The 23,849-nt window shown below is 36.1% G+C and overlaps 1 protein-coding gene across 2 annotated transcripts; it reads left to right on the forward strand.

The window, feature by feature from the left end:
• Positions 1–56: 56 nt before the first annotated feature.
• atp6v0a2b (ATPase H+ transporting V0 subunit a2b) lies at positions 57–23,802 on the forward strand. 2 transcript variants are annotated; one of them, NM_001122747.2, is given in 20 exon segments: positions 304–743; positions 1,243–1,321; positions 1,647–1,744; positions 2,586–2,723; positions 3,860–3,957; positions 4,480–4,606; positions 4,694–4,776; positions 5,533–5,626; positions 8,622–8,834; positions 8,922–9,072; positions 12,195–12,334; positions 12,437–12,594; positions 12,766–12,856; positions 13,056–13,174; positions 13,262–13,472; positions 13,551–13,670; positions 17,122–17,241; positions 17,316–17,433; positions 19,969–20,140; positions 23,044–23,802. In NM_001122747.2, coding segments are annotated over 20 exon segments (2,550 nt in total). In that variant the 5' UTR covers positions 304–626; the 3' UTR covers positions 23,147–23,802.
• Positions 23,803–23,849: the final 47 nt, after the last annotated feature.

A 23,849-nucleotide genomic window follows, 5' to 3' on the forward strand; every position in this document is an offset into this window, starting at 1 on the left:
ATTTAATATGTTGCGAAAGACCCGGGACTTTTATTTTGAAGTGCAATTGAACTGTCGAAAGTAAGTGCCGAGTCTTCACTCTGACGGAGCAAGAAGTTTCTACTGCTGAAGAGGCTCGACAGTCAGAAGCAAGCACAAATGACTAACAACTGCAGGTAAACATTACAGAATTGTCTGTAAAATGATAACGAGGAGATAAACACACCGTGAGCAAATAATTAATTGAGAGGACAAGCACCTTCGGCTGTAGCTCTCTTGCTCGCTGCTATTCGGACCGAAGACAGCACGGAAAGTGGCTTTTATACACAGTCGGTGCGGTAGGACTTAAACCGAACTTTAGTGATGGAGGACCCAACAGTACCGGAAACTGGGATTTAATTTGAATAAAGACTATCAGCTTGATTACAGCGGTCGTGTGAGGCTGTCTGGACTGAAGACGGGAGACGTGTCACTGATAAAGCGGCTGAAGTTAAAGCCCCAGCGCGGACATCCAGTCATCACTCCGGTCCGCCCCAGTGCAAGAGTCAATCCATCACATAACCTTCACCTGTAGGATATTTATTTACTTTTGGCTTAATAACACTCCCTAACACTTCACTTGTGTGGAGAGGAGCCGTTTGATCACCATGGGTTCGTTGTTTCGGAGTGAGGAGATGTGTCTGGCCCAGCTCTTCCTGCAGTCCGGCTCCGCGTATGACTGCATCAGTGAACTCGGAGAGCTCGGCCTGGTGGAGTTCAGAGATGTGAGTCAAACCTGTTGTTCATATATTTCTATTTTTAAACGCTGTTAAACTTGTGTTGAGTTTACAGTCTCCCACTCATCTGTTTTGGTCAAATAGCTACTGTTTAATAACACCAACAAGTTTTTTTAGACCATAACTTAACAGAACGTATTGTTATTATTGTGGTGTGGTGCCTACATTTAATTTTGAATAAATATTTTCCCCTTCCACAAATGTCATTCGTATCAGTATATAAAATGATCCTTAAATATTTTATCATTGTTCTATTGTGTTTTAATGTTATTTGTTTAATAATACATGTAATTATGTTTAGTTGTATTGCTTGTTTATTTATTGTTCTTCTTGTTTAATGTATGCAGTGCTATGAAAGTATTGTATTCAGTTTATTGATTATATAGAATCTGTAGAATATTCTAGTCATGCTACATGTTGTTATTGATTGTGTGAATACAGAATGTGCTTTTATAAGATAATAATAATAGCATTACACTTTTTTCAGCTCAATCCCAGTGTGAACTCTTTTCAGCGCAAGTTTGTCAATGAAATCAAGAGATGTGAAGAGATGGAGAGAATTCTGGGTAAAAGCTTTGCTCTTTAAATCTTTATCTAATAAGGGCATCATTTAGCTTGTGAAGGGTCTGAATAATTTCTGAACATAATAATTGTTCATAATTAAGTTATAACCAAAGAACAGTAGTAGTATAGAAAAATTAAGCAAAGTTGAAATATACATATCTATGAATGAAGTATTTGAAGTGGTAAACAATTACATTTTTTTTGTATAGTTAGAAATATTGAATTGAGTTTATTTATAAAATGATATGTGTTATGACATGAGGGAACTTTATCACAGACATTGATAGTAAATCAAAATCATGAACTCTAAGTGTACTTGCATAACAGGATATCTTCTGAGGGAAATTAAAAAAGAAGACATCCCACTGCCAGAAGGGGAGGTGAACCCTGCTGCACCATTACCCAAACATGTGATGGTCATAATGGTGAGATCAGTGCAACACTGCTCATTTGTTTAGCCTGCGTGTGATTAGTTGATCTTTCAGACACATTCAAATATCTTTTATGGTTGCCAAGTTATTTTAGTTTTTTTTTTTATACCACTCTTCTGTTTTTTTTCCCTCTTGGTTTTTATGGAATATAAGATATAGATTTGGGATATTTGAAAATGATTTCAATATAAATAGTAGAATTATTTTACTTATTTTACAGTATAATTATATACATTTTAATTAAGATGTCTTTTGAAAAATTACACTGATTAGAATGTTTGACAATCAGAAAATATTTGCATGCTGAATTGCTATTTATCTCCTCTGTAAACCGTTTAGCCAGCCTTTTAAAAGGGGTGGTTCTTTCTTTTTTCTAAAAAGATAGACCTTTTTTACATTTATTTGCCTCATTTTTCTATTCAGTTATGCATTTTAGAGACATTTTAAGAACTAATCTTTGCTGAATCTTAAACTCTTAAAGCCTTCTTCTATCTATAATTTTCTCAATTTATGATGGCATAGCAGTCAAAAATGTGATAAATGAGCTCCTATAGGGGTCAAATTCTGGACTTTGTCAGTGGGCCACCGAACAACTCGACGTCCCCCCCATCTACACCCACCCCCCACACCCCCACCGTCTACAAGTCTGCCATTGCATATCAATCAGCTGGTGTTATCTATTTTTTTCCATTACTGTAAAGTTGACGTCTCATTTTGCAGTTTCATCATAGTGGATCTATTTCAGGAACAAATTTTCCATTGTCACTGCACTGGTGACAGCATTGATATCGCTGCTGATAATCATCGCTGACTGAAGCATGTATGTTTTGTATAGGAGCAGCTTCAGAGACTGGAACTCGAACTGGGTGAAGTCACCAGGAATAAGGAGAAGCTCCAGAAAAACCTTCTAGAGCTGACTGAATACACACACATGCTCCGCATCACTCGCAACTTTGTGCATCGCGGCACAGAGGTGGGTCATGTGATCCCTTCTCACATGTTGGCAGCTTTGGTTTGAATGGATCTTTTTTTTTTTTTTTTTACACAAAAGAAAAGGGGCATGTCTGACTGCTGAAAGGACTGGCTTAGTGCAGTCTGCTGTTTGGCTTGATCATGTTTATCCTCTAGTGTGAAAAGGAATTCATCCCTAGGCTGTAGGACTGTGGGAATCATGCAGGTGATTTAGAGTCACCTGATTGTCCAGAATTTTGAGAGCAGCCACCCGTGATCAAAAATATTAAGCTTAACACTTGACCTCTTCTTTTTGATCTTTTTGAAGCTGTGCGTGCGTGCATGCGTGCGTGCGTGCGTGTGTGTGTGCGTGTGTGCGTGCGTGTGTGTGTGTGTGTGTGTGTGTGTTGGGGGTTAAGTTATTACTCATATCGTGGGGACAAAAAGTGGTAAGACCTTAATTTTTGTGGAACTTGTTTTTATCTTGGTGAAAAGAGCAGAATGTTAAGCTTAATAAAATTGTTAATTTATGCATTCTTTCATTAATATCATAAATTAAATATTGTAATTAATAAATATATTTGGTGCATGCTGTGTATAGTGGTGTGCAGGGCTGGGCGATATGGCAAAAATGCAATCTCGATAACTATTTTCCATATTGAACAATAACCATATACATATTGATATCAGTTGTTCATGCTTCCAGATTTAACAGTACACCAACAATGACTAAAGCCATAAAAATTTGAGTCCATTAAATGGCCTAACATTTTCGGCTGATAAATTTTCCATGGCTGAAAGTTTGGTGCATCTTTAATATCAACACACTTTTAGATTCCCAATGTTGCACATTTCTGCTTTGTGATTGGCTCTGAGATCAATACAGAGTAAAAAAGTCATTGTCATTATGTGGTCTGTATTGTCTCTCCAATGTTACAGTTTTAAGCCGGTTGTAACATTGTTATTGACACAAATTTTAAACACGATTCGATATAATATCGTTTATCGGCCCAACCCTAGCGGTGTGGTTGGAATATACACCACTTGAACAGTGTAAAAATAAGTTTGTCTGTGAAAGGTCCCAATAAAACATAAAAACATGGACCTGCTTATGTGTATATCTTATCCCCTGCTTGGTTTTTGCTTGTGTGGGAGCAGAGAGAGTCAACACAGGGCCAGTATGAAGAATTCCCCTTTCTAGAGAAAGAACCCATGATGGACTACACCAGCATGCAGAGGCTTGGAGCCAAGCTTGGGTGAGCAGTGTTTAAAACATTAACCTTTGTCATGACCTTTGACCTTAATTTTGAACGCTTTTTGCTGATGTCGGTCCACATGTGGATATGTTTCCCCCTTTTGCAAAGATCTATTTTTGACTTGATTATGATAGAGCAGTTGATATTGACAAGAAGTGAAGTTGGAGAGAAACGTGGGGGTGGGATCAGGATGGGTTTGTGAGTTGGGATTCACATTCTAGATGTCTGAAGAGCAGCTGTGCTACAAAAAAAGTTTTTTATTTTATTTATTTATTTTTTTTACTTTAGGTCTCTTTTCAATTATGTGTATTCTCACTCTCATTAGCAAATTAGTCTATTTTTAGGTTAGTCATAGTTGATAATATTGACACATAAGCAGAAATTAGTAGCATAGAGTGACGTTTGTTAGCTTTTTTACACTCATGAGCTCAGTAAATGTCTGACATCCTGTTTTATAAATGCATGTGCATGCAAGACCTTGGGTTTTATTGACTATTGTAAAATCACTCTTTTGTTGCTCAGGTTCATTTCTGGCCTCATCCAGAGTGTGAAAATCGAGGCATTTGAGCGAATGCTCTGGAGAGTATGTAAGGGCTACACTATCCTCAGCTACTCTGAGGTAGATGAGCTTCTGGATGACCCTGATTCGGTGAGTCAAGCATAGTTTGATAATTTTGTTTAATGCTTATAGGTCTCCAAAATATATATTAATAAAGATTCTGTCTGTTTTTGTCAGGGTGAGCCGACTAGGAGTGTGGTGTTCCTCATCTCTTACTGGGGAGAACAGATTGGACAGAAAGTGAAAAAGATATGTGATTGGTACGTTTTTCTTCATTAATTTCTACATGTGATGTTTCTGTTAATCAGTCTAGTTGAAAGGTCTTTGTTTATTGAGCTGTCAGAGATATACAGCTGTTAATTACCAATGCACTAACCGATTGCACCACACAGATCGTTAGACAAGGAGCAGCTACCTTATAAAGATTAAGAATAGATGCCTCATGTTACAGGAAATATTGCCAAACTCGATGAAATTAGCCCTAATGTTGGTAAACCAAACTTTTATAAATTCTTCAACCGGTGGGACCAGATTGTTTTTACCCGTTGTACAATCAGTTCGAGAGATTCTCCAGGGTGACATACCACTTTTTAATACTTGGAATGGTGAAGATTACCTCCCACACATTTACATTTGTAAAAGCACTTTAACTATGAAGCTTGTTTTATAGGATTGTGTTGGTTTTAATTCTGTGAGGAATTTATTTCATTCATTTCATTCTTTTGAAGGGATGTTTAACACTGTTTATCTAAATCCTGTTGTAGAGCTTTGAGCAAACATAAATTGTAAAACCTTAATATAATCTGTGTCTCCAGTATATGTTCTCTCAATAAAATGAAAGAAATTAAAATAATAAATTAAATAAAAATGTTCATAGAAGCTGGCATCGCACTAAACACAAACAACAGGAAGCTTTTTGACTTTCATTCCTTTTTAATTTTATTGTTTTTGAAAATGTATAATCTTTACTGTATTTTTAAGTTAAAATTGCTGATCAGAAACTTTTGTGTCTGTAGCTACCACTGTCACCTGTACCCATACCCCAACAGTAATGAGGAGAGGACCGATGTGGTGGAGGGCCTCCGAACACGCATTCAGGACTTGCACACAGTGAGTCAAGATGTTTTGCACTAATCAGTGCACTTTGCTCTTGTTCAATTTTTTTTATCTTTTTTTTGGTTTTACACTGTGAATCACCAATGTGGGTGAAAGTGTGATCTCACTATTCGATGCATTATACAGATTCCTGTCAACTGGCACCATTACAAATGTTAGAATTGTTGCACATATTTTGCTTGCTTTAAGTAAATTGCATTTCATGAGTTGCTATGGATTGTAATTCATAGCATATTAAAGAAAAAAAAAACTACTAAAACTTGTATTCTATAAAAACTTTGGTGTTCTTTCATATAAATATACTCGTAAAAATTCAAATATACTTGTGTAAAGTTACCTTACAAATTACAAATAACCTATAATAACACTTTATCATAAGAAATATGATAAATTATTTTGTTGCATGAAGAATTGAAGTGTCCTGCATCATATTAAATGATGTGCTGTAATTGCGTTCTGTCTGTTTTTAACATGAGGTTGCTTTAGATGGTCTAAAATGATTGAACATAAATAATTGTTAGTATATGGTTTTGGATTGGCTTCTGTCTCCTGCAGTCTTACCTAACAAGTTGAAGATAGTCGTGCAGTGATGGAATGTAGGGGGCCATGTTTGGTTTGAGGGCATTTGAGCTTGCTTGTGATTTCTTGAGGAGAGAGAAAGAAAATTGTGTTAGTGGCCCAGCTTAGCACATGATGTTCATGAGGTCTAGGCTGCGGATACGTTTCTCACAGACCACAGGCACCACTGAATCATGTGTGTATGATACCTCACACACATTGTTTTCTTTTAAGTGGGAAAAATGTCTTTTTTACATTCATCCGAGCACACAGTTCACAGACCAGAGCAAAGGAAAAACCATATATGGTTGCTGGTTTTATATTGTTGACTTTCTACTTTGAATAATTATTTATAGCATTTAAAAAAATGTATAATTAATCATATTAAAATTTAGAACTTAAAAAAAATTGAACCTGAGAGATTAAAGACTCGCAAATAAATTTGTGATTTCAGAAAAAAACATAAGTTATTTAAAAAAGCTATAAGAAGATTGGTTTCTTTTGGTTATCATCACCACAGCAGTAAGAGCTATCTGTGTTTATAAGGATGTCTGTTTAGTGTAGCATTTATGTTGTAAAAAGCAATGGTCCGAGATCTCAGCCTTGTGGTACTCTATAATAAATCTGTGGTCGTTATTGGTCCTCTTCATTTACCATTGTTTTTAAATAAGAGACTTTATTACAGCCATCTTAGAGGTACATAATATCCTAATAGTGACGATGATTTTATTATATTGGGAAAAGGTTCTAAGACTTCCAGGTACATCCTCTTTATTATCTTGATAAGAATTAAATGTGTGTGAATATTAGTCAATAGGCATAAATTTCATTTAACAGTAGGGGGACAATAAATATATAAAATTTTCTCATGAGCAATTTTTAAAGGGGACACAAATAATAGTCATGTCGTACATATATAAATGTACCTGGATACAGTGCCGAAAAAGTATCCAAAAAGTATTCATAGTGCTTCACTTTTCCACATTTTTTTATGTTACAGCTTTATTCCAAAATGTATTCAATTAAGTTATTTCCTTAAAATTCTACACACAATACCCCATAATGCCAATGTTAAAAGATGTTTTGAAATTGTTGCAAATTTATTAAAAGTAAAAAACCTGAAAAATCACATGAACATAAGTATTCAGAGCCTTTGCGCAATACTTTGTTGATGCGCCTTTGGCAGCAATTACAGCCTTAAGTCTTTTTGAATATGATGTCACAAGCTTGGCAAACCTGTCTTTGGGAATTTTTGCCCATTTCTCTTTGCAGTACCTCTCAAGCTCTATCAGGTTGGATGGGAAGTGTTGGTGTACAGCCATTTTCAGATCTCTCCAGAGATGTTCAATAGGATTAGATCTGGGCTCTAGCTGGGCCACTCAAGGACATTAACTGAGTTGTTGTGAAGCCACTCCATTGATATTTTGGCGGTGTGCTTTGGGTTAATGTCCTGCTGGAAATAGGTCAAGAGCACTCTAAGGCAGGTTTTCATTTAGGATGTCTCTGTACATTGCTGCATTCATTTTTCTCTCTATCTTGACTAGTCTTTCAGTTCCTGCTACTGAAAAACATCCCAACAGCATGAGGCTGCCACCACCATGCTTTATTGTAGGGATGGTATTAGCCTGTTGACAAGCGGTGCCTGGTTTTCTCCAAACGTTAAGCCTGGCATTCACTTCAAAGAGTTAAATTGTAGTCTCATTAGACCAGAGAATTTTGTTTCTTATGGTCTGAGAGTCCTTCAGATGCCTTTTGGCAAATTCCAGGTGGGGAGTGACTTCCATCTGGCCACTCTACCATACAGGCCTGATTGGTGGAAAAATTGAAGCACTATGAATACTTTTCGGATGCACTGTATGTCTAGAAATGTCCACGTTAATTAAGACACTCAAGAACCGAATAGAAATTGATTATGCAAAAAATACAATAGGGTCAGTTCGTTTGTAGCACAGTGTTAAGCAAATGCACAGCAAAACAGTGTTAACTGTGGCCGTTAATGTTAAGTTAACATCATCCCAAGTCTTCAGAAATAAAAAGGAAAGTCTTTGGCATGATAGTTGCAGAGCATTATGCAACAATCTATTGTCAAAAAGCTAACGTTAACTAGATAAGTAAAATTTTAATATGCTAATATAGCAGTTTTATGGAAAATGACATCGGTAATCAGCATTTTTGCCGCAACTAAATTAATGAATGAGTCTGCATCAACTACATTAAAGAGAACCACTTTATTTACAGTGCCCCCCCTCCCCCTTTTCGTTTACCTTTTCGTCTATACCTTTCGTTTGTACCTGCATCTCATTTTAACACATTAGGTTTACACTAAACTTAATACAAGACCATTTTATTTTTGACACTTAAAGTTATATACAGTGTGGTTTAGATGAGACTACATTTAAAGCTGTTGTTGAAATGAATTGCTTTGCCATAGGTTCTACACCGTACTGAGGATTACCTGAGGCAAGTGTTGATCAAGGCCTCAGAGTCTGTGTACATTTGGGTGATCCAGGTGAAGAAAATGAAAGCTATATACCACATCCTCAACCTCTGCAGCTTTGACGTCACAAACAAGTGCCTTATAGCTGAGGTGTGGTGTCCTGTCAATGATCTGCCCGCGCTTCGGAGAGCACTAGAAGATGGATCGGTAAGCATCCGCATATTACTTCAGATTCTCTATAAAGTTACATATTCCCTAATTTGGCTATTATATTTGTGTTGTTTTGTCCCTTAGAGAAAAAGTGGAGCCACAGTTCCCTCATTTGTCAATCGTATCCCAAGCAGTGACACTCCACCGACCCTCATACGCACCAACAAGTTTACCTCAGGCTTTCAGAATATAGTAGATGCCTATGGTGTGAGCAGCTATAGAGAGGTCAACCCAGGTAAGGACCAGCTTTTCTAACTCTGTGTACATTTAAATTGACTTCATGTAGAAATCTTTCATGTTCACTTGGGTTGTCAAAAAAGAATAATTGCAAATATTCATAGAAATAAAAAACAAAATTAAAAGCACATTTGAATGCAAAATTTGCATCAAATGCATTAAATTTGGTAATCTCAAATTAAGGCCTTAATAGGCTTGAATTTGGTAAACAAAGTCTTGAATTTCGTTACAAAGGTCTTATTTTATTCATTTATTTTTTGACTTTCCTAGGATTAAGTTCATACCATAACAAAATTAACTGTTACTAATGTAGGCTAATAAAACTTCATGCAGCGTACTGTTGAGTGCACCTCACGCTCCACGTACTAGCACAAAGTGGGAAAACGTGTGCACCTGTTACTATGGTTGCTTGAGGTGAGGTACAGTCGCTAGTCTAGTTTGTCGGCTAAAATGGGAAAGTGTCGCGGTGGCCATGGAATCCGAACATCCTACTGCTGTTGACGCTGGAAATCTTTTAAGCTAACGTTAGCGACAATGGGTGGTACGACCCTGGACTCCCATATGGGGGGTTGCCAAACACACCACCTGTAGTACTGCTTGACAGCGCCAATCACCTATTGTGCAGTTCTCTGCCGGAAACCTCTTCGGTTACTGAAACAGCTTTGGCTATCAGTAATGTTTAAATTTCTACATTAAAAGAATGTCAGTTTCTTTTTCTTCCAGTTTTATGGTGGTCGATAACAAAGTTTTTGATGCCCTACTGCCACCTCTTTTTCTGGTTGGTGACATCACCAAACAATCATTGATCTGACACGAGAAACTTGCTTGATTAAAAGATGACTGAGGGATATATATATTTAGAGAGTGAGAGAGAAAGAGAGAGAGAGAGACAGTGAGAGAGACACTGAGACAGTGAGAGAGAGAGAGAGAGAGAGAGAGAGAGAGAGAGAGAGAGAGAGAGAATGACAGAGAATTTACTGTAGTAAAGGCTAAAGTATAGAAATTAATGAATTCATTAATGAAAAGTTGTAAATATATATACAATATAATGCTTATTGCAAAGTATTTCCCTTTACTATAATTTTTTTTTTATAGTGTTTCAATTGTGTAACTCCTGGTTTTATTGGATTTTTTGTTTTTGCTGTTATATACTATAATTTGTTTCTGTTTGGTACATCATATTATTTACATTATTTTTTATATTTTTACATTATTATATTTTTATACATATTATTTATATGTTTCTTTCACAGTTTTATTGATTACTAAGATCTGATTGACTTGGATTTAAGTTGCTTCAATTTAAAAATTTAAATTGTAAAAATAGCTTAGATGTAGCTTAGCTACTTTTGCCAAGTAGGTTTAAGCTTAGCTTGCTACATTTCCAAGAGGGTACCTTTTAGTGTAGTTAAACTACATTTTAAGTAGAGTAGCTAATAGCTTAGCTCACTACATTTTTCTAGTAGCTTGCCCAACACTGCCACCACAGCCAAGGAACATCCTATCCTACTATGGCTCAACACCAACTCTGCAGGCAGATGTGATGTGGGTCCTTAAAACTATGTCTGAGCACCACTCTTACACATCGAATAAGAACATTACAGAGCTTCCTGACTCTGAGGTTGCAGTTACATTCTTGTGCGGAAGCAACAAAACTGAATATATTACTTAATTTAGATCCTTTTATAACTAAAGAACCGACTGACCAGGTCAATAAAACCAATGGGTATGTGGTCATGTTTGACCTTCAGTTAGACCTTCATATTCATTACCGTGTGGACGACCACACTGTTGTGTATGTATTAAATATAACTAATAATTGAAATAAAATGCTTTATTTAATTCAAGTAGCCCACTTGTACATAATTATTTTCTAGGGTTTAAAATTTATACAGATTTGACATTTTTCCCTCATACTTCTGTTGGAATGGGTACGAAGTTGGCATTGGATTTAATTTAAAATGGTATTAAAAAGGTCTTAAATAGCCTTGAATTTCATTTGGAGGATCCTGGGGATACCCTGTATGCTACTAATCACTATGTTTTTGAAAATTATAATGTAGATGTATTGACTCTGAGCAGCTTGATTCTGAATGGCTGTTTTCTATTTCGAGTTTTAGTTGGTGGCACAAACAGTACGCTGTCTGTTGAAACGTGCTTTTTTGATGTCCTCAGTTTAACATGATTCCTAATTTCCCTTAAATATATATATTTTAAAAACAATTGTTTAAAACATTATGCACTAGGGCAGTGCAGTTAATCAAAAAATGGATTTTGTTTATGATTTTGGCTTCTAACCTTTATGAAAATTATTAATCAAGATAAAACGATTATTGCATCATATACCGCGCCATTACCAGTTGGACACATTTGTTGCTCTGCAAAGCTGTTTCACACGAAAATGACTAAAAGCATGTACTGTAATGTAACTTTTGCAGCGCGAGATGCGCATCGTTAATGGTTCGACTCATGTTTTCGAATCATAAATTATGAGACCGCATGCCGCAGCTGTGCACACTGCACTCAGTCCCACAACTTTCTTACACTCAAAGACTCTCAAATCCCCTGACAAAAAAGTCTAGTGGGTGGGAATAGGATTTTTACAGTGTCTGCTATAATGTTAATGTTGTTTTTGTTGTGTTTACATGGATGAATATGGCCACTGTATAAATGCACAGTAAAGTTACGATCTTATTGTCACATTAGATCGTTATGATAACATGATGTTAACCTTCAGTGATTTCCTGTAGATAAATACCAAAATATAACACAACTGGAATCACTACAGCAGTCACGATCGTCTGATCTCATATGAAGCAAGAGATCACGATGACATATGATGAGGTGTGCAGGTGCTGTAGTGCTGTCCCAATTCTTAGGGGTACATTTTTAAGCCCTTTCCGTCCACATTCGGTTTCAAGGGCCAAGGGAAAGGGGAACAAAAATAGAACTGGGACTGGGCCTAAATTACGACAGGATTTTTGTTTTAGGTGAAGAATAAGACTTTAAGTATTGACTTTATTAAAATGTAAATATTATTTCGCTAATATTTAAAGAAGAAATGTATGTTATTGTATGTTTAGATAATCAGGTTTGTTTTTTTATCACACCTTTTCACAGCTCCATATACAATCATCACCTTTCCCTTCCTGTTTGCGGTGATGTTTGGAGACCTTGGTCATGGCATTATCATGGCTCTGTTTGCTCTGTGGATGGTTCTCTATGAGAACGACCGCAAATTGAAGAAAACCAGGAATGAGGTACAGCTTGCCTTTATGATGTGGTTGCATACTTTTGGCTTTGTTTTATTTTGCATACTTTTTTTTTAACAGTTTGATTTTACTTTGTGTTTATTTGTTTAGATCTGGAACATTTTTTTCGAAGGCCGCTACATCATCCTGCTGATGGGAGTATTTTCAGTCTACACTGGATTAATATACAATGACTGCTTCTCCAAATCACTCAATATATTCGGCTCGGGCTGGAATGTCAGTGCCATGTTTGAGAATGGAGACTGGACGTGAGTGTGCAACAGATAATATATAATATGCTGAATTTCATTCATTTTTAAAATTGTAAAGAGACAACCTTCCGTGTGTCTGTGGTTATTGATGAATTTAAGGTTTAAAAAAAATAGCACATTTCACAATTTAATCTTAACAGTGTGCTGTTATTTTTATCTTTCTTCAAGGTTGTCCACAGTAAACTCAAATAAGTTACTTGCACTGGATCCAAACATCACAGGAGTTTTTAAAGGGCCTTATCCACTGGGCATTGACCCGGTAGGTTCCATGACTTTGTTTTATTACTGTTTACTGTTACTCTGTTAAAACTTTATGAAAGTACAATACAATGTACATAAGCCAAACCTTAAAAAGATCCTAAATGCAGGCCATTTCCTGAACTAAGAATGCGTCGAGTCACTTTATTTTAACCTTAGCTGAATAAAAGTAATTCGCTTTGTTATGTTGTTCTTTGTAGATCTGGAACCTGGCATCAAACCGTCTCACCTTCCTAAACTCCTATAAGATGAAGATGTCTGTGATTGTAGGAATAATCCACATGACGTTTGGAGTCGTCCTTGGCATTTTCAATCACTTGTGAGTCTTACATTTTTTAATAGTTCAATATAAGATTTAATGACTTCTAACTCTTCAAATGTTTTTTTTTTTTTTTTTTTTGCGCAGGCACTTCAGACGGACAATCAATGTGTACCTGATTTTTCTTCCCGAGCTGCTCTTTCTGCTGTGTCTCTTCGGTTATCTGGTGTTCATGATCATCTATAAGTGGCTCTTCTTCACAGTCAGAGATTCTCAGACAGCTCCCAGCATCCTCATCCACTTTATCAACATGTTCCTGATGATGGGCGACTCTGGCCGACCACTCTATCCAGGACAGGTGAGAGTCAAGCAATCATGATGAACAGAATGCTTCATTTCTATGCTTGTTTTTATTTATTTATTCTGTTTCCTATAGGCTGGATTTCAAGTGTTCTTGGTGATCGTTGCTGTGTTTTCTGTGCCTGTGTTATTATTTGGTAAACCCCTCTACATCTACTGGCAACACAAGGGCAGAGACCGCCTGAGCATGTACAGGGTGAGGATTCTCTTGTTTGTAGTAATCAGACCCCTCTAGTTTTTCACAATTCCGCTATCGCGGAAAATTTAAATAATCTCATAAAACATCCAATTCCAAACCATATAATCAAAACATACTTATTTTAGTTTGCAATGAATTGTTTTACGTGACTTATAGAGGTTGCATACGCAACGCACATGATGTATTTAAGTGTCTCTCGAAAAATGACGTCTCATGTTCGCCCTCACAATCATCACATTACGTGAGAGTGGGGGAATTGTTTTGCAGCCTGTGCAGTTAGCAGATGCAGATGAAGACTGAAGGATTTACATATGATGTTTATGCAAAGATTGGAAAAGGCATCCTGTGGCGCGAATTAGGTGTTTTGTGCATTTGACTCGCTACAGACTGCCAAATAAAGTGTGAGCAAACATCTAACAAACAGATGTTTCGTTTAACTTTTTCTCTGCCGTTAATGCGAGAAAACGCTTCCCTACCATTGGCAAGTTTTACAATAATCCATGTTTTAGGTGTATTACGGTAGGGGAAGACCTAACATATGTCCTGCATGACGTACCGGATGTCAGATGCTCCGGCAAGTGAAATCTGAGAGAAACTAAGATCGTGGATAAAAATAAACCTTCCTTTGGCTTAAAGGTGCAGTAGGTGATTGTCTTCAGAATAAAAAATGATTGTGCTGGTTGAAAGTCTCTTCACAGTCCAATAGTAATGATTAAAGTAAATGATCTAAATGACTTTATATGTATTTTTTTATTCTGGGTAAGACATAAAAATAAAAAATGTTCATTCAATTAAATAGAGTCTGACCGACATCTCTCATAATTCCGATAAGTAACTCAAACTGTCAGTCAACAAATGCAGATTTGGGCTTTTGCACATCTCTGTTCACGCTTATCCGCCATAAGTGCGTCTAGCTGAGCGACACGTGTACGCGAGACTGTCAGTTGCGGCAAAAATCAAATGCTAAATTGAAACTTTTTAAAGTCCTGAATCAGTGTTTGAGTTACTTTTGCACGCTGGAGGAAGGACGACACCACACCATGGCTGAAGTATTTCTGTTAGAGAGGTAATGTTCTGTTTTAAAACTATATTAGTCACACAGAGCTGATGTAGAAATTATTGTGTTATGAATGGGTTCTATGCACAGACGTGTTGTTCAGCCACTGAAATCTCCCGGTGGAAGCTAGATATGACTATTTTTAGTTTCATAAGGGAGCTTTTACAGCATTGATGATGTAGATTTAAAACGGTATTCAGTTTAACAACAAAACATCAGCAAATAACTCTATTCCGCCTCATCTGCTTGCTAAGCTGAAGTTGCTTTTATATTCACATTGGGTCATTTCTGAACAAGGACAGCCTGTGACGCGCTCACGATATTGTTTACTGCTACTCTGAATATTCAGTCTGAAATAGCATGGAAGTGTGGCTTAGTGAAATTTCTGCACGCTGCCCGGCCAACCACTACATACACTTCTAACAGGCGAATGAACTGGGTTGTCTGCTGTTGTGTTGCGGTGGGCACGCTGTTGATTTCAAGAGGCGTGGCTTTGAAACACGGTCCCTCCCTGCCATCCAAAGCTAATATGCTATCCGATTTTCATTTTGGCAGATCACCTACTGCACCTTTAAAGGCTGATTTATACTTCTGCGTCAAGCGCATGCGTATGCTCCGCCACAGCCTACGTGTGGTCGCATAGTCCTCACTGTGGCCGTTGATGACTCTATCGGGCACCTATAAAAAAAATTGCCACGCAAGCCCGATTATTTAAAAAAAAATTTTAAATCCTTACTCTGAATGCCATATTTTTGCTTACTAGCCAATTTTATTTATTTATTTGACCATTATTTTAAGTATTTGGATTATTTAAAAAAAACATTTAAAGTTTTTTGAATTACTTAAATTATTGTGTTGTATGTCTTAAAACTTTTTTGAACAGGTCTTAATTTTCTTTTGTCCATGTAAAGCTACCCAATCTGGCCAACACCTATACAATTACCAATACATCTCAATAAAACTTTAACATTTTTATTTAAACATTTATTTATCAAAGTGGTGTAATTGTTTTCCTCACAATAACATTTGTTTAAGTTGTTTAAGTTTTCTATGCATTTACTGATGAGGACGCTGACCTGGACAGATTGTTGTGCATAGATTTAGTTTATTATAGTTTTTAAAACTTTTAAAACATTTCTTTTTTTATTTTAAATAAAGTTGAAATAAATATGTTGAGTATATAATATAAGTAAAGTTTGCTTTTTTTTTTTTTTTAAATAAAAATAATATTTAAAATATTTTGTTAAGAAAGATCTTTAGTAATTATTTTATTTATTTATAATTAAATTATTATTGTATTATTAAATGTATTAAATTAGAAAATTGATTGTGCAAAAAAGAATTCTTTTTCATCTGGGCCATTTGAAAAATTTCTGTCAAAAAATTTCTGTCAAAAAATTTCTGTCCCTACTGTCAAAAAAGTAGAGGCAAAAAAGGAATGCAATCCCACATTTTGCCTCCTGGTGTCACTTATAGGACAGCAGGAATATTGCCCCTTCATTGGTTAGTGATGTAAATACAATAATAAATGTTTTATCATACTTTTAATAAAACCTCCCACACTGATTCAGTATTTAAAAATTTCTTTCAATGTTTCTAGTTTAAGGAGTAGTGTTTTTCAAATAACCAATCGACCATAATTCACACATAAGAGTTATGCACAAGTATATTTAAGGCCGGCCATGTGTGTAGGACATCAAGCTTAGATGTTTACTCGAGCTTTATATAGAGTGTTTCACAGATGCAATGAGCATACTGTATATTCTGATTATTACTGTAAAACTCCTAAACCTAAAGGAGAATTATAATGAAAACTGCTTAACCACAAAAGTGCTGTCTATATTATCTTTCTATTTATTGTTTTAAACACCACTGAAGTAGGAAGTGAACAAATTTCATTATTATATTTATTATTTCTCCGTTTCATTATTATTTGCTACATTTGTTGAAGATAATGCAGAATATCTTGTGTTTTTCAGTGGGTGAACAGTGTACAGTGTACAGTCAGATCTTTGCAGTGCAGTATGCAAGTCATGAACAGATCGGCCAAATTACAGCAAAAAAGTCCAGTAGTACGTTTAGAGAACAAACCATCCTATTCAGATTCCTGGCCTGTCATCTCTACTTATGTCTTAGTATAATGACATGGGTATGACCTACAGTAGGTTTTACAATATTAAGCTAGTTTATGAGGACATGCCATGTGTCCTTGTATATCACTTCACTTGAGTATTGGGTTTAGGGGTAGGGTAAGGCTGTATAATAAACAGTATGTTTTTTTAAATACATTACACCAGGGGAGAGTCCTCACAAACCTCCAAAACAAATATGTATTTGTGTGTGTGTGTGTGTGCGTTCTCTTGGTCATTGTGTGTGTTGTTGTGTGTGCAGGGTTACCAGCGTGTGCGCAGGAGCAGTGAGGAGGAGCTTTCTCTCTTGCACACTCATGACTTGGAGGAGGGCAGCAGTCTGGACAGCCACTCTTCCAGCTCTGACAGCCAATCAGAAGAGGTCAGACACTCTCAGCCAGCTGTTAATAAACTGCATTCTCTATGAGCCTAACAAAGTTTCCTCTTCTCCTGCAGCCTGATTTTCCGGATCTGTTTCTTAATCAGTCCATTCACACGATTGAGTATTGCCTTGGCTGCATCTCTAATACTGCGTCTTACCTCCGCCTGTGGGCTCTCAGCCTGGCACATGCCCGTGAGTGACGCATCCTTCAATCTCTGTGTCTACATTTGTGTTTACATTATGCAGTACTACTTTAAAAGAAGGAACAAAAGCAATTGTCTAAGAACAAATAACCAGTAAGCAAAAGCCTGTTACCTAGGTCGGTTTATTTATTGATTGTTAGGTGTATTGAAGTATTTAAACTGAAAATGCAATTAATTAAATCGGGAAAAATGTTATGGTATTTCTCTAATCGTTTTCTTTGGCCAGCTTAATTTTATTTAAGAATACACAGTTGTTAAAAGACTAAGAAACAAGCAGCTTTGTCATAATTGTTAAAGAAGAACTGAATGAATAATTTTAGCCCACTGTGTTTTTAATTTTTTAAATGAACTAAAACCAAAATAAAAATTAATTGAAACCACAATCACCGGCCACTTTATTAGGTACATCTTACTAGTATTGGGTTAGACCCTATTTTGCCTTCAAAATTGCCTTAATCCTTGAGCATAGATTCAACAAGGTACTAGAAATATTTCTCAGAGGTTTTGGTCCTTATTGACAGGATAGCATCACACAATTGCTGCAGATTAGTCGGCTGCACATCCATGATGCAAATCTCCCATTCCACCACATCACAAAGGTGCTCTATTGGATTAGGGTCTGGTGACTGTGGAGGCCATTTGATTACAGTGAACTCATTGTCATGTTCAAGATACCAGCCTGAGATGGTGATTTGTGTTCTATGACATGGCACTCTATCCCAGTAGATCAGCTGTTACTGAAATACTCAGACCAGCCCGTCTGGTACCAACAACCATGCCACATTCAAGGTCACTTAAATCACCTTTCTTCCCCACTCTGATGCGCTGTTTAAACTGCAGCAGACTGTCTTGACCATGTCTACATGCCTAAATGCATAGAGTTGCTGTCATGTGATTGGCTGATTAGAAATTTGCGTTAACGAGCAGTTGGAAGGTGTACCTAATAAAGTGGCCGGTGAGTCTATGTAGACAACACTTATTTAGATTATTGTTATTATATATTATTTTTAACCCATATTAAAATGAACATGAAAACAGCTCATATAAAATGGTCTAAACTTGATAATAAAACTACAGTATTAATACAGATGCAAAATAAAAACTGTTATTATAACAAAGTATATAAAAATATATGAAATTATATTAAAAATACCCACTGATATATTAATTCAAGCAAAAATTGCACTCAGCACACACAGCTACTTTTTAATCTTAAATTTTAATCGTTGAAATTTGTAATGTAGGTTTAAAATAAGTGCAACTGTTTTTATTTTTTCATAATACTGTTAATTAAAAAAATAAATGTTTAATGTGGGAGAGTGGAAATAAAATATGTTATACAGTATATTCTATTACATTATTTCTCAATAAAATGGTTGCACACCTACTTCATTTACCATCTTAATTTATTGTCAACATAGCAGTTTAGAGCTAATGCATCTTCAATAGGATATATGCCGAGCTAGTGTTTTACCCATACTGATAAACTTCCAGCGACCTCTTATTGTGAATCTTTTTCCTTTTTATACGGTTCCTTTTACAGTATCGATGTTGTAATGTAATTAAAATACATTCAAGTTTGGCATTTATTTAGTTGTTTAAGCGTAAAACAAGACAAAAAGCCTTTTACTCGCACATGCCCGTCAGAATTGGCAGGCTAGCGCATCAGCTCTATTGAATATACTGGGGTAAAATAAATGCTCATGGCGATAAGACATAGCGGGGAAAGTGTAATTAAATGCAGTGCTTCTTGTACAATCTGAGACCCACTTCATATCAGATATCACTCAGTCAATGAAGATTGCTAATTTTAAAGAAAATTGACCATAAGCGCTTAACCCAGGTTATAGGCAAATTCAAAGTCCTATTAGCATTCTTCAGCCTATAACCTATTGTTTTGTTTAGTATGTTGCAATTACCAAACAATTAAAGAGATTGCTACTTGTAGACATGTAGAAAGCCTTTACAAGTCTCAAAATTAATTTATTCAAGTTGGCTTTTAATATTTAATTGTATCTGCACTAGTTGTGTATACTTTTATAATATTCTTCTTGTTGTTTTATTGCTTTTGTATTTATTAACAATGTCCTTGATGTGGTAGAAAGCACCTTTACATTTTCAGAAAGCTGCAGTTTGCAATGTATAGCATGTACCAGCTGCTGCTGCAGATTATTTTAGATCTTTAAAGTGTTCTCATAAAAATTAATAATTCCTAATTCGAGGACACAAACAGCTCAGAGAAGACTGTCTAATAGTATTGATTTTATGGTAATTACGTTATGAATGCATTATCAGTATCAGACATTACTTATTTTCTTCTAAACACAGTATGTGTGTGCTTTCAATTTCTGTGCTTGGGAATAGATTGGGTCTTTTAGGTTAAATGCATTGAAAACCGATTAAAAAATCTAACACTTTTGGAAGAGTCATTCAATTTTAAATTGGCAAGACAATTGCAAGACAACGGACCAGTTAGAATAAAGTAATGCTAAATGATTACTTATTTTTTCCCCTCATGATCCAGAGTTGTCTGAAGTGTTGTGGGAGATGGTGATGCGGGTGGCTCTGCATGTGGACACCAGTGTGGGCATTGTGTTGCTGGTGCCTGTTTTTGGCCTGTTTGCGGTCCTCACGGTGTCCATCCTGCTGGTGATGGAGGGACTTTCAGCTTTTCTTCACGCTCTCAGACTCCACTGGTTAGTACAACACCAGAAATATACGCCACCATCACGATCAGCAGGGCTGGGAAGGTTACTTTTAAGATCCGATTACAAAATACATGCAGTGAAAAGTTTTAGTATTGTCCAGTCGGTCTGTCATTCACACTGTTTTTGCTAAACTAAAATGATTAAAGATTGACTCAAAGTAATCATCTGTTCATGATAAATCTGATCAGATTACCACACCCACATTTCAAATGAATAAAGACTATTGATAGTTCATCTGTAAAGCACAAAAAGATATCGTTTGACTTTATAAACTTATATTTTATGTATGATTTGTATGTAATTTTTAAGTTAATTCTCAGAGATATTAAACAATGAACCTTTTAACATTCTAAATATGAGAAAATTTAAAAACAACAGTAACTGGATAACATTTCTCAAATATCAAGAGTATTAGTCCTAATGTCTTAAATTTCAAAATCAAAATTTTTGGCCTTAAAATACCTTAAATTGACTGAAATGTGTTGTAGGTCCTAAATCTTTTTTTAAAAAGGTCCATGTCCATGTAAAGGCACCCAATCAGACCAACAGCCATCTAATCATTCCATTAAAAAAAAAAAGTTTTAACAAAAGATTATTTATTAACTCTATTTGCCAACTCTATTTATATTTATTGCATTTATATTTCTATTTATAAACATTGATTTAATTATCTTCCTTACAATAACATTTGATTTTTATGTTTAAACTGGGCCATTAGGAAAAATCCTTAGTGTTTAGCCCCTTTAAGTCTGAAACTTCATTCATAGGGTCTTAAAAAGTATAAAATTTCACTTGATAAAACCTGTAGAAACCCTGCAAGAGCTGCCTTGTGTTTTTTTCCGATTGGACATTGAATGCTGATCAAAGTTTTTTTGCAGGTAAGCATAGATTACACAAGCTGCTTCCATCCAAAGATGCTAACTAAACTTGCACACAAAACTAGAATGTTGCATAAAACATTTTTGAACAAAGCACCATTTCCATCCAATGAGTCAAAAAGAACACATTCGTCACTTCAAGATAAACTGGCAGCAAATTTATAAAAGAAAAATGTCTGGACTGTGGGACTTTTCCCTCATTTAATACACTACATGGCTTTTGGAGGCGTGAGACCACTCTTTGGGAGTGATGTATAAATTTGCGTGTGCCTGTTAAACCTAAATCAATAATTTATTACACATGTTTCTATCTTTATTCACGCATATTGTTTCTTATTAGATAAAGTTTTATCATACTCAGTTGTCATAGATATAAACATTAGATGTCGCCTACCCTGTTGTTGTCTATTAGAAGGAATGCGTCAATAGAGCTGCCATTTTAGTACAGGGTAGCGCTCCTTTGAAATGAATGCGGGACCAAGCTGCAGTGGAGGACTGTGGCCATCCAGAGCCAGAGAATTACGTATATACACATATATCTATGATCGGGAGTTTTCCTGGATGTTAGTATGCAATTTTTTTTTAATTTACGAAACTTATAATTTTACACTACTTTTCTACATTGATGGATAAGTGATCGCACAGACATTCCTGACAAAAAGCTTGTTTGTGTGTGTGGAAATGTACTATTCCTGTTAAATTTGATCTAATCATGTCCTGAAACACACCTCCTCTCCTGCTTTCACTTCTCATACTGATGCAGGAATACTGCATACTGCATACTGAATCTCCGTTATGAACGACTCGTTCACATAGCAGACAATAGTACAAGTTTCTGGCACCGCAGCATCTTGTTGTCATATTTCTTTTGCATTGATTTTATTCAACAAAACTAGCATAAGCCCAGTGTGTAGTGCCTTATGGTGAATGCAGTAAGTGACTGTATTATCATCAATAACGTTACCTGTGTAGCACAAAAGTTCAGAACATACAAAAATGTAAAAAAAAACTAAATCTTACCTATGAAATGTTCTACCTTTGTATTGTGTTTTCTTTGTTTGCTCGTTACTACACCCATAGACAGCGCTAAAGTCCCGGATCTTCACGTAGTAACAGTCTTGACTAGAGCGGTTGAATGACACCTGTCCTGGGAGCACTGTACAAATATGGCGGCGCTATTGACGCATGCTCAGGGTCCTTATGCGATATCTAGTGTATATATCTATGCTCAGTTGTTAGCATATATTTTTTGATGTGCCTTTTCAAAATGCATGCACATCTTGGTATATCCATTAAGCATTATTTGATGTGATACTACTATTGAGATGTTGCATCCTTTTCAAAGTTATAAGTAAAATATTTCCAAGAGAGAAATGCTTTACGCAATCTATTTCTGAGTCGTCCATATTTGTGTAATGATGATAAGCAATCCAGTTCATCTTTATTCCTATAGCGCTTTTACAATGTAGATTGTGTCAAAGCAGCTTAACATAGAACTTCTAGTAAATTGAAACTGTTTGAGTCCAGTTTTCAGAGTTGAAGTTCAGTTCAGTGTGGTTTAATTTTCATTGCTAAAAGTCCAAACACTGAAGTGTAAATCCATCGATGCGCAGCTCCAAAAGTCCCAAACCAAGCAAGCTAGTGGCAAGGAAAAAACTTCACTAATTGACCAAAGTGAAGGAATAATGACCTTGAAAGAAACCAGGAAACAAGTTTTAAACAGAGAATCCGTTGCCTTGTTGCTTAATATCCCCATGTTTACTTCAATACTAAATGAAGAAGGGGTAATACAATTCTAAGTAATCCCTTTGGTCATTTGAATTACATTTGGGATTTGATTAACATCTATGTAAAATGTCATTATAAGCTAAATACTGTTACGTATATTTGTAACTGTGTAACGCCGTTACATGTATTTGGTTACTCCCCAGCCCTGACCATCAGTGTTATTGAAGATCATCAATGTGAATCAGATCAAAGCTAAAAACCCAACTGACTTGTGTTTCTCCTCAGGGTGGAGTTTCAGAATAAGTTCTACAGCGGCGTCGGAGTCAAGTTCATACCGTTTGCCTTCTCTCTCATGCACAGCAGTTTTGAAAAAGATGGGCTGTTGTGAACGGTCAGATGCTGAAGGTCAGATGTGGAATTTTGATGTATAACATGCCAAATTGGTCCAACCAAATACTTTTGTGGGATGGATTGTATGAAGATCTCGCATCACACAAAGACTGTAAACGGGACTCTTGAGTGCTTCAGATCTGTTGAATGTATTCTGTCAGCTCTTCACTAAAGTGATGCTGGGAAATTTCAGTTTTCCACCTTGTTGCCTGTTGGCTATGATTCTCCATAGCTGAGCACATTCCACAAGTGACTTCAAGATTTCACTTGTACATTTGCTGTAAAGCAAGTGAAGGTTTAATAGTTTATTTTGAATAGTCCAGATTTTTCATCCTGTTGTTTTCACTTCCGTGGTGTTGGTTGATTGTGTTCGTTCATAACGCTGAATGACATTTGGGCAGGTCTTCTGTTTTTGTTAGAAAATGCAGCAATGTCTAGCCCAAAAGTGCTCATTCTTAGCGCTGATCTGGGCTGTAGAGGATGGAGCTTCATGTTTGATTGAGTTCTGAGCTGATCACAGGATGATCAGGTATTTTTAAGTGCCTAACATGCTGAATGTATTCTAAGGGCTGGTGGATTGGATTCTTCTGTGGATAAAGTCATTTGAATTGAGTTGTTTTAATGGTGAAATACATGGCGTCTTTTGCATCGTCTTAAAGGCAGGTGTGAAACTTTAAAACCCTTTTCATTTTATGGTAAAT

Source organism: Danio rerio, chromosome 5 (assembly GCF_052040795.2).
Source record: "Danio rerio strain M-AB ecotype USA chromosome 5, GRCz13ab, whole genome shotgun sequence".
In the NCBI taxonomy this organism is placed as follows: domain Eukaryota; kingdom Metazoa; phylum Chordata; class Actinopteri; order Cypriniformes; family Danionidae; genus Danio; species Danio rerio.

Excerpts from the sequence above, each read along its gene's own strand:
- atp6v0a2b (XM_087252203.1), top strand. The coding sequence starts at position 627 with ATGGGTTCGTTGTTTCGGAGTGAGGAGATGTGTCTGGCCCAGCTCTTC. Across the intron at positions 4,777-5,532 it reads GTGAAAAAGATATGTGATTG|CTACCACTGTCACCTGTACC; the intron begins GTACGTTTTTCT and ends TTGTGTCTGTAG. Across the intron at positions 17,242-17,315 it reads CTGACAGCCAATCAGAAGAG|CCTGATTTTCCGGATCTGTT; the intron begins GTCAGACACTCT and ends CTTCTCCTGCAG.